The sequence below is a fragment of the Caretta caretta genome, chromosome 8 (assembly GCF_965140235.1).
Source record: "Caretta caretta isolate rCarCar2 chromosome 8, rCarCar1.hap1, whole genome shotgun sequence".
Taxonomy (NCBI): domain Eukaryota; kingdom Metazoa; phylum Chordata; order Testudines; family Cheloniidae; genus Caretta; species Caretta caretta.
This window is the reverse complement of record NC_134213.1, coordinates 52544083-52559530: the sequence shown is the minus strand read 5'-3', so window position 1 is coordinate 52559530 and position 15448 is coordinate 52544083. Positions and strand designations below refer to the sequence as shown.

At 45.3% G+C, this 15448-nt stretch overlaps 2 protein-coding genes across 2 annotated transcripts in view; one reads left to right on the top strand and one right to left on the bottom strand.

The window, feature by feature from the left end:
* ABL2 (ABL proto-oncogene 2, non-receptor tyrosine kinase) overlaps positions 1 to 15448 on the top strand; it is a 74794-nt gene that overhangs the window by 27102 nt on the left and 32244 nt on the right. The gene's annotated exons all lie outside the window — the stretch shown is intronic.
* LOC142072998 (myb/SANT-like DNA-binding domain-containing protein 7) lies at positions 7459 to 13657 on the bottom strand. Its single transcript, XM_075131499.1, has 2 exons — positions 8668 to 13657; positions 7459 to 8078 (listed from the first exon to the last, which is right to left on the bottom strand). The coding sequence occupies exons 1-2, from the start codon at positions 9242 to 9244 to the stop codon at positions 7990 to 7992; spliced, it is 666 nt and encodes a 221-aa protein (XP_074987600.1). The 5' UTR covers positions 9245 to 13657; the 3' UTR covers positions 7459 to 7989.

Below are 15448 nucleotides of genomic sequence, written 5' to 3'. Positions count from 1 at the left end.
CTATGACTCTAAGAGCACCCATCTCCCAGTTCCTTTCTGCCCTTGTTCCAGGGCCCCTCTCTCCCAGCCACCTGCACTGGTTCTCTGGCTTGGTAAAGACAGCAAGCTAACCCCTCCACTGGTCTCTTAGTTCTCTCCCCTTTTCAGCCTCCCACCGCCAGCTTTCCAGCTCAGGAAGGTCAGCAGACTAGCCCCTCTGCTCTCCTAGGCCTCAACCTTTGTCAGCCTCCTGCTCCTGCAAGTCATCAGGCTAGGCCCTCTGCTGGCTGCCTAGCCAATTCCTCTTTATTCCCAGAGAGGGCCTATGGAGCTTTCTGCAGCTTCCCTATCTCTCACAGGCAGCTCTCACTTGCCCCTTTCCTTGGTCCTCGAGTCTGTGCTCTCAGGCAGTGCTTACCTGCCATTCTCTTTCAGGCAGCTCTGGCTCTCCAGGGCACTGGCTCTCCTGGTTTCAAACAGCTTTCACCTGCTGGTCTCCTCCCTCTGAGGTTAAAAGGAGTCACTAAGACTCTAATTGGGGTTCCACTGACCAGTCGCAGGAGCACTAGCCTCTTCTCTCCAAGGATCAGTGTTACCATGACACAATCCCTACCCTAATTTAACTTGAAGAATTGACCCACATTTTATATATTTGGCTCAGACTAAGAAAGAAAGTCACTTTGTATGTGAAGAACAAAGCCAAGCTTGTTCATAATTCTCCCTAGTTATCTTTATATACTATACCTGTCAATTAATACATTTTAACTGGGTGAGTCAGTTTTGCCTTTAGAGTACACACCTGTACTCTATTAAATATTGTTGAGTATCATCCTATCGTCTCTTTCTCAGTGCTGCATTTTTCTTTTGTTGGCACACTAACTAAAGCAAACATGATAATGCCAGTGGTCTGAAGTCAGTTGTGGAACAAGGAGGCTCCAATATTAGCATTAGTAATATGTTGCTACACCAGCTGTCACTGTTGAAAACCTTATTTTAGAAATAAGGGTCTCTTTCAAAAGAAATAAATTGTCACTTTATGTTGAAACCCACTCTTTCTTTTGAGACATAGAGCAGAGGGAGAGGATGGGAAGTAGGAGTAGACAATACAGATCTGCAACTAAATTTTTATCAGGACAGAGCCAACTTGTAATCTAATCATTCTCAAAAAATGAGTTAACTACACATCCCCATTGCCAATTTTTGTGGAGATCTTTGTAAATCAGCTTCCAAGTTGCTTTTAATAGCAGCTTCCATAGGATTTTCATACGGCTAGAGTCATGACATGTCTGCAGCAAAATTGCCTTCAACAACACCCCCCCCCCCCCGCCCTTTCTTTTCAACATCCTTAGAACTCAAATGTGGCTGAAGTTAGTGACAGACAATTATAAACAGAAGTTTGTGGAGGAGTAGGAGACTTTTCTTTTGTACTGAGACTTTGCTTTCATAGCAGGGATATTCCTTTGCCTTTTACCTGTGGGATGTTTTTTGTTTGTTTTTTAAAAGATATGTTTTAGTTCAAAAGGAATTATTTTGGGGAAGCTCTATGGCCTGTGTTAGGAGATCAGACTAGATGATTACAATGGTTCCTTCTGGCGTTAAAATCTAGGAACCTTCCTTCACTTTATTTTCTCCACACCCTTATAGTGATTCTATCAGTTGCCACTGTACCACTGCCAGCTTTCTTCCGATTTAAGTATATGTATAACTTTAATGTAGGGATTGATTGGTTAGAAAGAATCCATTTTAAATGAATAGGGGATGTGATGTTGCTATGCAGTACTATGGCTGAATCAGTATGAGTGATGGCTAAAGGGAATGTTTGTGGAGCTGTCATTTAAGCTGAATTAGGGAAAGTCACTTTACACTTAAATAAACAGGTAAAAATGGGTTATTAGGTTTGATTTCCTGCCATAAATCTCTTGCTTCTATGGGCAAAACTGTTAAATTAATCACTTTCTAAAAAATGGGGAGAAATTCTACTGCTGCTAACAATTGTTCCACTGGTTGCTGTGCATCACTTACACCTGATCTCCCTTTGGCGGAAGAAGGGATAGAGTTTGGCTAAATTGCCAAGTTTGAATTTGATGTCAATCGTGAAAGGATATACTAGCCTTGATTAGTCAGTCCTTGTAAGTGTGGTGATGATACTCTGTTTAGCTAAATGCCTTTGATCAATATGATTTGTAATTTGCCATATTACTTAACTTTTCCAGACTCCAGATCTTGAAGTTCACATGTTTATTGAAATTACTGTTCACTGGCTCGTCAAAAAGAAAAACACAAAAATGTGCGGTGTTTATACTTTGTTTTTAGAGGTAGGTTTATTGGGAGATATGGTTTAACTCACATTTCCCCTAGGATGTGCTGCTGGAAGGTGCTGTCTGAAAGCATTGGGAGGCTATAGGTGCTTAATAACAAAATTTTTATTGCTATGTTGACTTAACAGTATGCTGACATTTAATTTGTAAACAATAGGAACTCTGCACCATTCTGGCAGTGCTGAGGCTCAGTAGGAAGTGCATAGTTATTCTAAAGAAATTTTAAACTGAACTATTTCACAAAGCATTAGCATTAGAGCAACTTTCTGTTATAAGCTAAAGGCTCCATTATATAAAGGCTGTTGTACAACACTGGCGGTCAGAAGTTATAGGTTGTTTCTGGATCTGCCACTGACTTGCTGCATAACCTTGGGCAAGTTGCAGCCTCTGTACCTCAGTTCTTCATTTGTGAAAAGCAGCTAATAATTCTTAGTTATCTCAAGGGAGTATTGTGAAGCTTACAGAGCATTTACAGGGTTGGATAAGGTGCTCTAGAAGTGCAGAGTGTTGTTTAAAATAATGTTCTAGAATGGGGATGGGCAAACCACAGGCCATTTTAATCCAGTCCTCAAGCTCCCACTGGGAAGCGGCGTCTGGGGCTTGCCCAGCACCAGCCAGGGAGCAGGGTCAGGGGCTACTCCACACAGCTCCCGGAAGCAGTGGCGTGGCCCCCTTCCCCCTCCTACGTGTAGGGGCAGCCAGGGGGCTCCATGCACTGGCCCCACCCCAAGCACTGCCCCCGCAGCTCCCATTGGCTGGGAACCACAGTCAGTGGGGGCTGCAGGGGCAATGCCTGTGGACAGGGCAGCGTGTAGAGCCGCCTGGCTGCGCTTCTGTGTAGGAGCCAGAGAAGGGACATGCTGCTGCTTCTGGGAGCCACTTGAGGTAAGCATTGCCCAAAGCCTGCACCTCTGTGCCTCTCCCTGCACCCCTACCCCCTGCGCGAGCCCTGATCCCCCTCCCGCCTTCCAAACCCCTCAATCCCAGCCCTGAGCATGCTCCTGCACCCCCAGCCAGAGCCCTCACCCCCTCACACATCCCAGCCCCAATTTTGAGGGCATTCATAGATTCATAGATACCAAGGTCAGAAGGGACCATTATGATCATCTAGTCTGACCCCCTGCACAATGCAGGCCACAGAATTTCACCCACCCACTCCTGCGATAAACCTCTCACCTATGTCTGAGCTATTGAAGTCCTCAAATCGTGGTTTAAAGACTTCAAGGAGCAGAGAATCCTCCAGCAAGTGATCCGTGCCCCATGCTACAGAGGAAGGCGAAAAACCTCCAGGGCCTCTTCCAATCTGCCCTGGAGGAAAATTCCTTCCCAACCCCAAATATGGTGATCAGTTGATCCTGAGCATATGGGCAAGATTCACTAGCCAGATACCCAGGAAAGAATTCTCTGTAGTAACTCAGCTCCCACCCCATCTAACATCCCATCACAGGCCATTGGGCCTATTTACCATGAATATTTAAAGATCAATTAATTGCCAAAATCATGTTATCCCATCATACCATCTCCTCCATAAACTTATTGAGTTTAATCTTGAAGCCAGATAGGTCTTTTGCCCCCACTGCTTCCCTTGGAAGGCTATTCCAAAACTTCACTCCTCTGATGGTTAGAAACCTTCATCTAATTTCAAGGCTAAACTTCCTGATGACCAGTTTATATCCATTTGTTCTTGTGTCCACATTGGTACTGAGCTTAAATAATTCCTCTCCTTCTCCGGTATTTATTCCTCTGATATATTTATAGAGAGCAATCATATCTCCCCTCAACCTTCTTTTAGCTAGGCTAAACAAGCCAAGCTCCTTGAGTCTCCTTTCATAAGACAGGTTTTCCATTCCTCGGATCATCCTAGTAGCCCTTCTCTGTACCCGTTCCAGTTTGAATTCTTCCTTCTTAAACATGGGAGACCAGAACTGCACACAGTATTCCAGGTGAGGTCTCACCAGTGCCTTGTATAACGGTACTAAAACCTCCTTATCGTTACTGGAAATATCTCGCCTAATGCATCCCAAGACCACATTCGCTTTTTTCACGGCCACATCACACATTGGCGGCTCATAGTCATCCTATGATCAACCAATACTCCAAGGTCCTTCTCCTCCTCCGTTACTTCTAATTGATGTGTCTCCAGCTTATAACTAAAATTCTTGTTGTTAATCCCTAAATACATGACCTTACACTTCTCACTATTAAATTTCATCCTATTACTATTACTCCAGTTTACAAGGTCATCCAGATCTTCCTGTATGATATCCCGGTCTCTCTCTAAATTGGCAATACCTCCCAGCTTTGTATCATCCGCAAACTTTATTAGCACACTCCCACTTTTTGTGCCAAGGTCAGGAATAAAAAGATTAAATAAGATTGGTCCCAAAACTGATCCCTGAGGAACTCCACTGGTAACCTCCCTCCAGCCTGACAGTTCACCTTTCAGTAGGACCTGCTGTAGTCTCCCTGTTAACCATTTCCTTATCCACCTTTCAATTTTCATCCCCATCTTATCCAATTTAACTAATAATTCCCCATGTGGCACGGTATCAGACCCCTTACTGAAATCTAGGGGTATGTCTACACTACGGAATAAGGTCGAATTTATAGAAGTTGGTTTTTTAGAAATCGGTTTTATATATTCGAGTGTGTGTGTCCCCACAGAAAATGCTCTAAGTGCATTAAGTGCATTAACTCAGCAGAGTGCTTCCATGGTACCAAGGCTAGAGTCGACTTCCGGAGCGTTGCACTGTGGGTAGCTATCCCACAGTTCCCGCAGTCTCCGCTGCCCATTGGAATTCTGGGTTGAGATCCCAACGCCTGATGGGGCTAAAACATTGTCACGGGTGGTTCTGGGTACATATCGTCAGGCCCCCCCTTCCCTCCCTCCCTCCGTGAAAGCAAGGGCAGACAGTCGTTTCGCGCCTTTTTTCCTGACGCCATACCACGGCAAGCATGGAGCCCGCTCAGGTAACCGTCACCGTATGTCTCCTGGGTGCTGGCAGATGCGGTACAGCATTGCTACACAGTAGCAGCAACCCATTGCCTTCTGGCAGCAGACGGTACAGTACAACTGGTAGCCGTCCTCGTCATGTCCGAGGTGCTCCTGGCCACGTCGGCTGGGAGCGCCTGGGCAGACATGGGCGCAGGGACTAAATTTGGAGTGACTTGACCAGGTCATTCTCTTTAGTCCTGCAGTCAGTCCTATTGAACTATCTTATGGTGAGCAGGCAGGCGATATGGATTGCTAGCAGTCCTACTGCACCATCTTCTGCTGAGCAGCCATGAGATGTGGATGGCATGCAGTCCTTCTGCACCGTCTGCTGCCAGCCAAAGATGTAAAAGATAGATGGAGTGGATCAAAACAAGAAATAGACCAGATTTGTTTTGTACTCATTTGCCTCCTCCCCCGTCTAGGGGACTCATTCCTCTAGGTCACACTGCAGTCACTCACAGAGAAGGTGCAGCGAGGTAAATCTAGCCATGTATCAATCAGAGGCCAGGCTAACCTCCTTGTTCCAATAAGAACAATAACTTAGGTGCACCATTTCTTATTGGAACCCTCCGTGAAGTCCTGCCTGAAATACTCCTTGATGTACAGGCACCCCCTTTGTTGATTTTAGCTCCCTGAAGCCAACCCTGTAAGCCGTGTCGTCAGTCGCCCCTCCCTCCATCAGAGCAACGGCAGACAATCGTTCCGCACCTTTTTTCTGTGCGGACGCCATACCAAGGCAAGCATGGAGGCCGCTCAGCTCACTTTGGCAATTAGGAGCACATTAAACACCACACGCATTATCCAGCAGTATATGCAGCACCAGAACCTGGCAAAGCGATACCGGGCGAGGAGGCGACGTCAGCGCGGTCACGTGAGTGATCAGGACATGGACACAGATTTCTCTGAAAGCATGGGCCCTGCCAATGCATGCGTCATGGTGCTAATGGGGCAGGTTCATGCTGTGGAACGCCGATTCTGGGCCCGGGAAACAAGCACAGACTGGTGGGACCGCATAGTGTTGGAGGTCTGGGACGATTCCCAGTGGCTGCGAAACTTTTGCATGCGTAAGGGCACTTTCATGGAACTTTGTGACTTGCTTTCCCCTGCCCTGAGGTGCATGAATACCAAGATGAGAGCAGCCCTCACAGTTGAGAAGCAAGTGGCGATAGCCCTGTGGAAGCTTGCAATGCCAGACAGCTACCGGTCAGTTGGGAATCAATTTGGAGTGGGCAAATCTACTGTTGGGGCTGCTGTGATGCAAGTAGCCCACGCAATCAAAGATCTGCTGATATCAAGGGTAGTGACCCTGGGAAATGTGCAGATCATAGTGGATGGCTTTGCTGCAATGGGATTCCCTAACTGTAGTGGGGCCATAGACGGAACCCATATCCCTATCTTGGCACCGGAGCACCAAGCCGCCGAGTACATAAACCGCAAGGGGTACTTTTCGATAGTGCTGCAAGCTCTGGTGGATCACAAAGGACGTTTCACCAACATCAACGTGGGATGGCCGGGAAAGGTGAATGATGCTCGCATCTTCAGGAACTCTGGTCTGTTTCAAAAGCTGCAGGAAGGGACTTTATTCCCAGACCAGAAAATAACTGTTGGGGATGTTGAAATGCCTCTATGTATCCTTGGGGACCCAGCCTACCCCTTAATGCCATGGCTCATGAAGCCGTACACAGGCAGCCTGGACAGTAGTCGGGAGCTGTTCAACTACAGGCTGAGCAAGTGCAGAATGGTGGTAGAATGTGCATTTGGACGTTTAAAGGCGCGCTGGCGCATTTTACTGACTCGCTTAGACCTCAGCGAAACCAATATTCCCACTGTTATTACTGCTTGCTGTGTGCACCACAGTATCTGTGAGAGTAAGGGGGAGACATTTATGGCGGGGTGGGAGGTTGAGGCAAATCGCCTGGCTGCTGGTTACGCACAGCCAGACACCAGGGCAGTTAGAAGAGCACAGGAGGGCGCGGTACGCATCAGAGAAGCTTTTTGAAAACCAGTTTCATGACTGGCCAGGCTACGGTGTGAAAGTTCTGTTTGTTTCTCCTTGATGAAACACCCCGCCCCTTGGTTCACTCTGCTTCCCTGTAAGCTAACCACCCGCCCCTCCTCCCTTCAATCACCGCTTGCAGAGGCAATAAAGTCATTGTTGCTTCACGTTCATGCATTCTTTATTCATTCATCACACAAATAGGGGGATGACTACCAAGGTAGCCCAGGAGGGGTGGTGGAGGAGGGAAGGAAAATGCCACACAGCACTTTAAAAGTTTACAACCTTAAAATTTATTGAATGCCAGCCTTCTTTTGTTTGGGCAATCCTCTGTGGTGGAGTGGCTGGTTGGCCGGTGGCCCCCCCACTGCGTGCTTGGGCGTCTGGGTGTGGAGGCTATGGAACTTGGGGAGGAGGGCAGTTGGTTACACAGGGGCTGTAGTGGCAGTCTGTGCTCCAGCTGCCTTTGCTGCAGCTCCCCTATACACTGGAGCATACTGGTTTGGTCCTCCAGCAGCCTCAGCATTGAATCCTGCCTCCTCTCATCACGCTGCCGCCACATTTGAGCTTCAGCCCTGTCTTCAGCCCGCCACCTCTCCTCCCGGTCATTTTGTGCTTTCCTGCACTCTGACATTATTTGCCTCCACGCATTTGTCTGTGCTCTGTCAGTGTGGGAGGACAGCATGAGCTCGGAGAACATTTCATCTCGAGTGCGGTTTTTTTTTTTTCTTTCTAAGCTTCACTAGCCTCTGGGAAGGAGAAGATCCTGTGATCATTGAAACACATGCAGCTGGTGGAGAAAAAAAAAAGGGACAGTGGTATTTAAAAAGACACATTTTATAAAACAGTGGCTACACTCTTTCAGGGTAAACCTTGCTGTTAACATTACATACATAGCACATGTGCTTTCGTTACAAGGTCGCATTTTGCCACCCCCCACCGCGTGGCTACCCCCTCAATCCTCCCCCCTCCCTGTGGCTAACAGCGGGGAACATTTCTGTTTAGCCACAGGCAAACAGCCCAGCAGGAATGGGCTCCTCTGAGTGTCCCCTGAAGAAAAGCACTCTATTTCAACCAGGTGACCATGAATTATATCTCACTCTCCTGAGGATAACACAGAGAGATAAAGAACGGATGTTGTTTGAATGCCAGCAAACATACACTGCAATGCTTTGTTCTACAATGATTCCCGAGTATGTGTTACTGGCCTGGAGTGGTAAAGTGTCCTACCATGAAGGACGCAATAAGGCTGCCCTCCCCAGAAACCTTTTGCAAAGGCTTTGGGAGTACATCCAGGAGAGCCGCGAATGCCAGGGCAAAGTAATCCTTTCACATGCTTGCTTTTAAACCATGTATAGTATTTTAAAAGGTACACTCACCAGAGGTCCCTTCTCCGCCTGCTGGGTCCAGGAGGCAGCCTTGGGTGGGTTCGGGGGGTACTGGCTCCAGGTCCAGGGTGAGAAACAGTTCCTGGCTGTCGGGAAAACCGGTTTCTCCACTTGCTTGCTGTGAGCTATCTACAACCTCATCATCATCTTCTTCGTCCCCAAAACCTGCTTCCGTATTGCCTCCATCTCCATTGAAGGAGTCAAACAACACGGCTGGGGTAGTGGTGGCTGAACCCCCTAAAATGGCATGCAACTCATCATAGAAGCGGCATGTTTGGGGCTGTGACCCAGAGCGGCCGTTCGCCTCTCTGGTTTTCTGGTAGGCTTGCCTCAGCTCCTTCAGTTTCACGCGGCACTGCTTTGGGTCCCTGTTATGGCCTCTGTCCTTCATGCCCTGGGAGATTTTGACAAAGGTTTTGGCATTTCGAAAACTGGAACGGAGTTCTGATAGCACGGATTCCTCTCCCCATACAGCGATCAGATCCTGTACCTCCCGTTCGGTCCATGCTGGAGCTCTTTTGCGATTCTGGGACTCCATCATGGTCACCTGTGCTGATGAGCTCTGCATGGTCACCTGCAGCTTGCCACGCTGGCCAAACAGGAAATGAGATTCAAAAGTTCGCGGTTCTTTTCCTGTCTACCTGGCCAGTGCATCTGAGTTGAGAGTGCTGTCCAGAGCAGTCACAATGGAGCACTCTGGGATAGCTCCCGGAGGCCAATACTGTCGAATTGTGTCCACAGAACCCCAAATTCGAGCCGGCAAGGCCGATTTAAGCACTAATCCACTTGTCAGGGGTGGAGTAAGGAAATCGATTTTAAGAGCGCTTTAAGTCGAAATAAAGGGCTTCATCGTGTGGATGGGTGCAGGTTTACATCGATTTAATGCTGCTAAATTCGACCTAAAGTCCTAGTGTAGACCAGGGCTAGGTAAATTAGATCCACTGTGTTTCCTTTGTCTAAAAAATCTGTTACTTTCTTAAAGAAGGAGATCAGGTTGGTTTGGCACGATCTACTGCTTGTAAAACCATGTTGTATTTTGTCCCATTTACCATTGACTTCAATGTCCTTAACTACTTTCTCCTTCAGAATTTTTTCCAAGACCTTGCATACTGCAGATGTCAAACTAACAGGCTTGTAGTTACCCAGATCACTTTTTTTTCCTTTCTTAAAAATAGGAACTGTGTTAGCAATTCTCCAATCATATGGTACAACCCCTGAGTTTACAGATTCATTAAAACTTCTTGTTAATGGGCTTGCAATTTCATGTGCCAATTCCTTTAATATTCTTGGATGAAGATTGTCTGGGCCTCCCGATTTAGTCCCATTAAGCTGTTCGAGTTTCTCTTCTACCTCAGATATGGTAATATCTACCTCCATATCCTCATTCCCATTTGTCATGCTACCATTATCCCTAACATCCTCATTAGCCTTATTAAAGACTGAGGCAAAGTATTTGTTTAGGTATTGGGCCATGCCTAGATTATCCTTAACCTCCACTGCATCCTCAGTGTTTAGCGGTCCCACTTCTTCTTTCTTTGTTTTCTTCTCATTTATATGGCCATAGAACCTTTTTACTATTGGTTTTAATTCCCTTTGCAAGGTCCAACTCTACTTGACTTTTAGCCTGTCTCACTTTATCCCTACATGTTCTGACCTCAATAAGGTAGCTTTCCTTGCTGATCCCTCCCATCTTCCACTCCCTGTATGCTTTCTGCTGTTTCTTAATCACCTCTCTGAGATGCTTGCTCATCCAGCTTGGTCTACAATTCCTGCCTACGAATTTTTTTCCCTTTCTTGTGATGCAAGCTTCTGATAGCTTCTGCCCGCCATACAATTTCTATTCCGAGATGTGGCCCTCAGGTCAAAAAGTTTGCCCACCTCTGTTCTGGAACCAGGGTTCTCAACTGGGGTTGCAAAAAGATGTTAATAAGTTTGCAACTTCCTTGCCCTTCCAAAGCTGCTAAATGAGAGAGTGGTCCCAAGGCAGCCCCAGCATGGAAAAGGTTGAGAACCACTTGTCTAGAACCAATGAGGGGGTGAAAAAGCAGCCTACTTTCCTGAGTCACATCCTTGAGGAGGGCTACAGCTACTGGAAAAAGATAGGACATTTTCCTTGTGGCAGTGGTCTCTATCTATAAAGCCCTAATTCAAGGAAATAAAAAATCTTCTCCCACATATAAAAAAAGAACAAAGCTGCTTCTTGAGATAAACAAAATATCACTAGATGATACAACTACCCCAAGCAGAATTTAGTCTCTTAAAATGTAAGACATGTCTTATAAAGCTGTTAAATAGTCAGATGATTCACATAGTGAACTGGAGCCAAAATATATGTCAACACCCACTTAAGATGCTCATCTTGGACAAAACAAATCTGTTTACACAGAGTTTGAAAGGAAGTTAGTGCGTTTGCTAACACAGTGCTAAAGCTTTAGTTGCACAACTAAACAGCTCTTTATATCAAGGAGGAACTTTTGTTCTTGTGAAAAATCTTATTCAATATTCCTGTCATCTTGGAATTCCCAAGTTAAACAGAGCCAGACTGACTTCACTGCATGTACTGAACTCTGGTCCCAAAGGAGGCACTTAGAAGAAGTGTGGCTCATTCTTAAAGGGATACAATGCAGCCCAATGTAATCCAAGCAGTCAGCTGTCTTGCCAAACCTGTGTAGGCATGCAACAACTGGGAATCTTGTTTTGTGGAAAGCAAGAGAGGGGTGGCAGGGAGGCAAAAACCAACCAGACAATCTTAGAAAAACATTAACAAAATAAAAGGGCTTAGTAGCAAAAGCAAATGCTACCTTGCGTTTCAAAACAGTGAGTAAAGTGCTTTCTTAGATATTTCCCTTCTTCCTCTGGAGGGGGTTTAGCCTTGACACAACGTTTACAAGTCTAACATGCTTATTATCATATCAATTAATAATTTACAAAACTGTTTCACAGCATGTCAGTCTTCCTGTAGGGATTTTATACTGGCTCTATCTGAAAAATATGTAATGTAAAATTTACCTGGGTGATCCTCCAAAGCAGTACACTAACTTGGATGTATCTGCCATACAGATTTACTCCATGTGACCAAAGGAAGCCTTTTCCTTTTAAGGAATGGCATGGCTTAATTTTCTTAGTATTTTCCCTAGAGATCTTGATGAATAGGGTTTGTTCAGATCTATACTTGCCATCAAAGAGCATTCAGAACCAGTTCACATCTCCTGTTGTCAGCAACAAGTACAATTTGCTAGTTTATACAATGAGAGCAAATCTCCAATTCTTTGGGTATGTCTATACAGCAGTCATAGATTGCAGCTTGTGTAGACATACCCAAGCTAGCCTTAATCTACCTGCTTTCGGGTCCCAAAGCAGTGAAGCTGTGGCAGCAGGCACTTCAATATGGGATGTACAAGCCTGCTCAGAACACTGGGTAATTATCCTTTGACTATCAAATGGTAGACATGGTGGAAATATTAGAGAAACAGGTTGCAAGCATTTTTATCCTTGTGGGGATCCAACTTTGCTCTGAACAGATTTAGATGACTTGGTGATAAAAAGCCTGTGCCCTGAAAGCACTTCTTACTTATTTATATACCGAGTGTCTCTCCATATGCTTTGGGTATCCTTGGCATAACTTAAAAAATCAACAAAATACCACCCAACCATAATGAACCTGCAAGTCAATAAAAATTATAAACACTACCACTGGTAGACAGCTTCGTTGGTTCTAGACCAGTGGTGGGAAAAATGCTTTAAACAAGGCCACATACTTCATGTTGCATGGCTTAGGACACTTTGCTTGTAGTCTCTCTACAGAAAGGCAAAGTCTTTGTCACAGTAAAGTCCACAGAGGCCCATATCACAGCCTAATTTCATTTGAAAACTAACCTTACTGTTACATAGGAAAAAGGAGGAAATGGATTGTTTTACTCGGCAGCAACATTAGACCTCCCAGTGGGAGTTTCAAACTCTCCCTCTTCCTTCCTCCTTCAGAATATATGGAAAATGAGTCATGAGAGGCAGCACACAAAGACAGACATAGTAGTGATGGCGGTTAGCCTGGCCTCCCGTTACAAATAGCTGACACTGCCTTGCCCAATCCTTTTTGGCATCCCAGTCACACCACCACAAACGGTGGCAGCAGGGATAGTGTTTAAACAGCTATGTGCAGAACTACGTGGGCGACGGTATCTTTAAATAACCAGAAGTGAGTCTTATTCCCTGACTGTGTCAACATGAGTTGTTATTCCATCCTACTGAACCAGAGAAGTGAGCCAAATGTAATTCTGAGTGTTGCAAATATAAGCAATGAAGTGAGATCATTTTCTGCTGCTCAGAGCTATCCCAGTGTACACCAGAATGAAATTGACCCGATTGTCAGTTTTTACTGCTTCCATTCAAAGTTCTGTGAGCAACAGTGAGATTGGCAGGACTCAAGTAATTTTTGTTATGCTGGTGTTTGAGGAAACTATGAGCAGCAGCAGAGGGCAGGCGTGGAAGCATGGGTCCTAAACCCTGATGGGGGGTGGGGGTGGGAAGAAGAGTTGGAAAAGTAATTAATATTGTCCCCATCTCCTTGATTTAGCTAGGAGGTTCAGGGGTGTGAGAGGAACAGATAATGCTGCTTCTTTCTTCCAGTTTCATGTAGAGTCTGGGTTGGGAGGTCTTCAGATTTATCAGGCTGGAAACTGTGGAAAAATAAAGCCTCCAAGCAGGGTTCAGGGTCAACACCTTAGCAGGAAACTTACCTCGTGCTTCTCAGCAAGTAGGTGGGATGGGCGATGTGTTTGGCTAATAGATTTAGTCCTCTGGCTAAAGCAGGGGTGGGCAAATTACGGCCCGTGGGCCGCATTCGGCCTGCGGGACGTTTTAAGCCGGCTCGCGAGCCTTACCATGTGGCTCTCCGGCGCTTCAGCCAGGGTACTGGGTTGGGGACCGGACCACGTGGCTTGCCCTGCCACGTGGCACGCCCCTGCCCTGATCCACCTCCCATCCTCCGAACCCTCGGTCCCAGCCTGGAGCACCCTCGTACACCCCAAACTCCTCGTCCCCAGCTCCACCCCAGAGCCTGCACCCCCTCCTGCACCCCAACCTCAATTTCGTGAGCATTCATGGCCCACCATACAATTTCTATTCCTCGATGTGGCCCTCCGGCCAAAAAGTTTACCCACCCCTGGAATAAGGTATAAGCACTTTTATACCAGTATAACTGCATCCATGCTAGAAGGGTTGTACTGCTTTAACAATACTGGTATAGATAAAGCAGCACAACTTTATAGGGTAGAAAAGGCCTGGGTGGATGGATTATTTCAGAATAGAAATAGGATATATAGAGGGACTTCGGAGAAAGAGAAAATGTAGGGCAGGAGGGAAGGGAAAAGGGATAGCAAGAGATGTGGAGATCAGAATAAGGGGAGAAAAGACAGAAATGATGCAGGAAGAGAGACGCCTGGATTTATTATAGGAAAGAGAAGAGGAGAAAGTGGAGTAAAACCAAGAAAGAAAAGTTCTTATCACAGCAGGAGGAACACAGAAAGGGACATTTCTTACATTATTAGTTAACTTCCTGTTGAATAAACTAAAGCCAAATACAGTATACAATAGAGTATTTAACTGTTCTGTTTTCTTAAACTGCAGATAGTTGACTGTGACGAGCTTAGTAGTATTGATGTAACTTTCATTCTGATTATTAAGCTTAGTGTATTAGTTGGTGTTGTGTAAACAATACTTAAAATTTACACTCTTCTAATAACTGGCATCACAGATGTGGTGAACCATTTCATCTCCAATTCGGGGGTGAATAGGAAGGGGTTTGTATTGTCCCACTTTGATAAGCTGTTTTACATTTAATATAGCTCTTGTCCTCCAAAGACCTCAAAGTTCTTTACAATCATAGATTGATCCTCTTAACCCCCATATAAAATAGGAATTGTATTAATTTTACAGATAAGTATAAACTGAATTACAAGAAATTTTGTTGCCCAAGGTCACGCAGTGAGTCAGTGGCAGATCCTGGGTATATTGTGGACATGTGCCTTTCGATGAATATAGGAGTTCCCATATGGATTCAGACAAGTGGACAGTCTGTTCCACTATCCTGTCTCTGGAAGGGTCTATATTCTTCAGAGGAGAGTGCAAGAAGCACCACAATCGACAATTATGGAATAATCTGCTCACAGGGTTTCTTCCTTATCCCCATCAGTTAGTGATTATTTTAAGCCATACAACTTGCGTTTACACTTCTTTGTGGGTGGCAGAAATAAATCCTTGTATTAGTTTTTTGTTGCCTTTCAGTCATGGAATAGTCACATGTTCTTGTTTTATAATAAGATAAATCTGGTATTTGTTTGCCTTCTCTATGCTGTTCACTCTTTTGTACACCACTATAATTTCTCCTTTCTAAACAGAAATCTTTCTGTGCCTCTAAATTTTATTGTGCTTCTCTGAATCCTTTCTATTTCTGCTATATCTTTTTGACATAAGGTGACCAGATCTGAACACAGCATTCCAGGTGAGAGTATACCCTTGACTTATATAGTGGTGTCATTCTATTCTCAGCATTGTTTTCTATCATATTCTTTATATCATAAGATGATCTGTCTGCCTTTCTTTTGACCGTTGCTGGTCATTTGAGCAGGTATTTTAATTGAGATGTCCACAATGATGCCAAGGTCTTTTTCTGAATGACTACAGTTAATTTAGAACCCAGCAATGTTCATGGGTATTTCAAGTTATTCCCTCCAGTGTGCATTATCTTGCATTTGTCAATACTGAATTTTCTCTG

What these genes read in the sequence shown, in the direction of transcription:
- LOC142072998 (XM_075131499.1), bottom strand. Translation starts at nt 9,244, where the DNA reads ATGCAGAGCTCATCAGCACAGGTGACCATGATGGAGTCCCAGAATCGC. An exon ending in AGGCGGAGAAGGGACCTCTG is followed by an intron (nt 8,079 to 8,667) that starts GTGAGTGTACCT and finishes TTTCTCCACCAG; the next exon opens with CTGCATGTGTTTCAATGATC.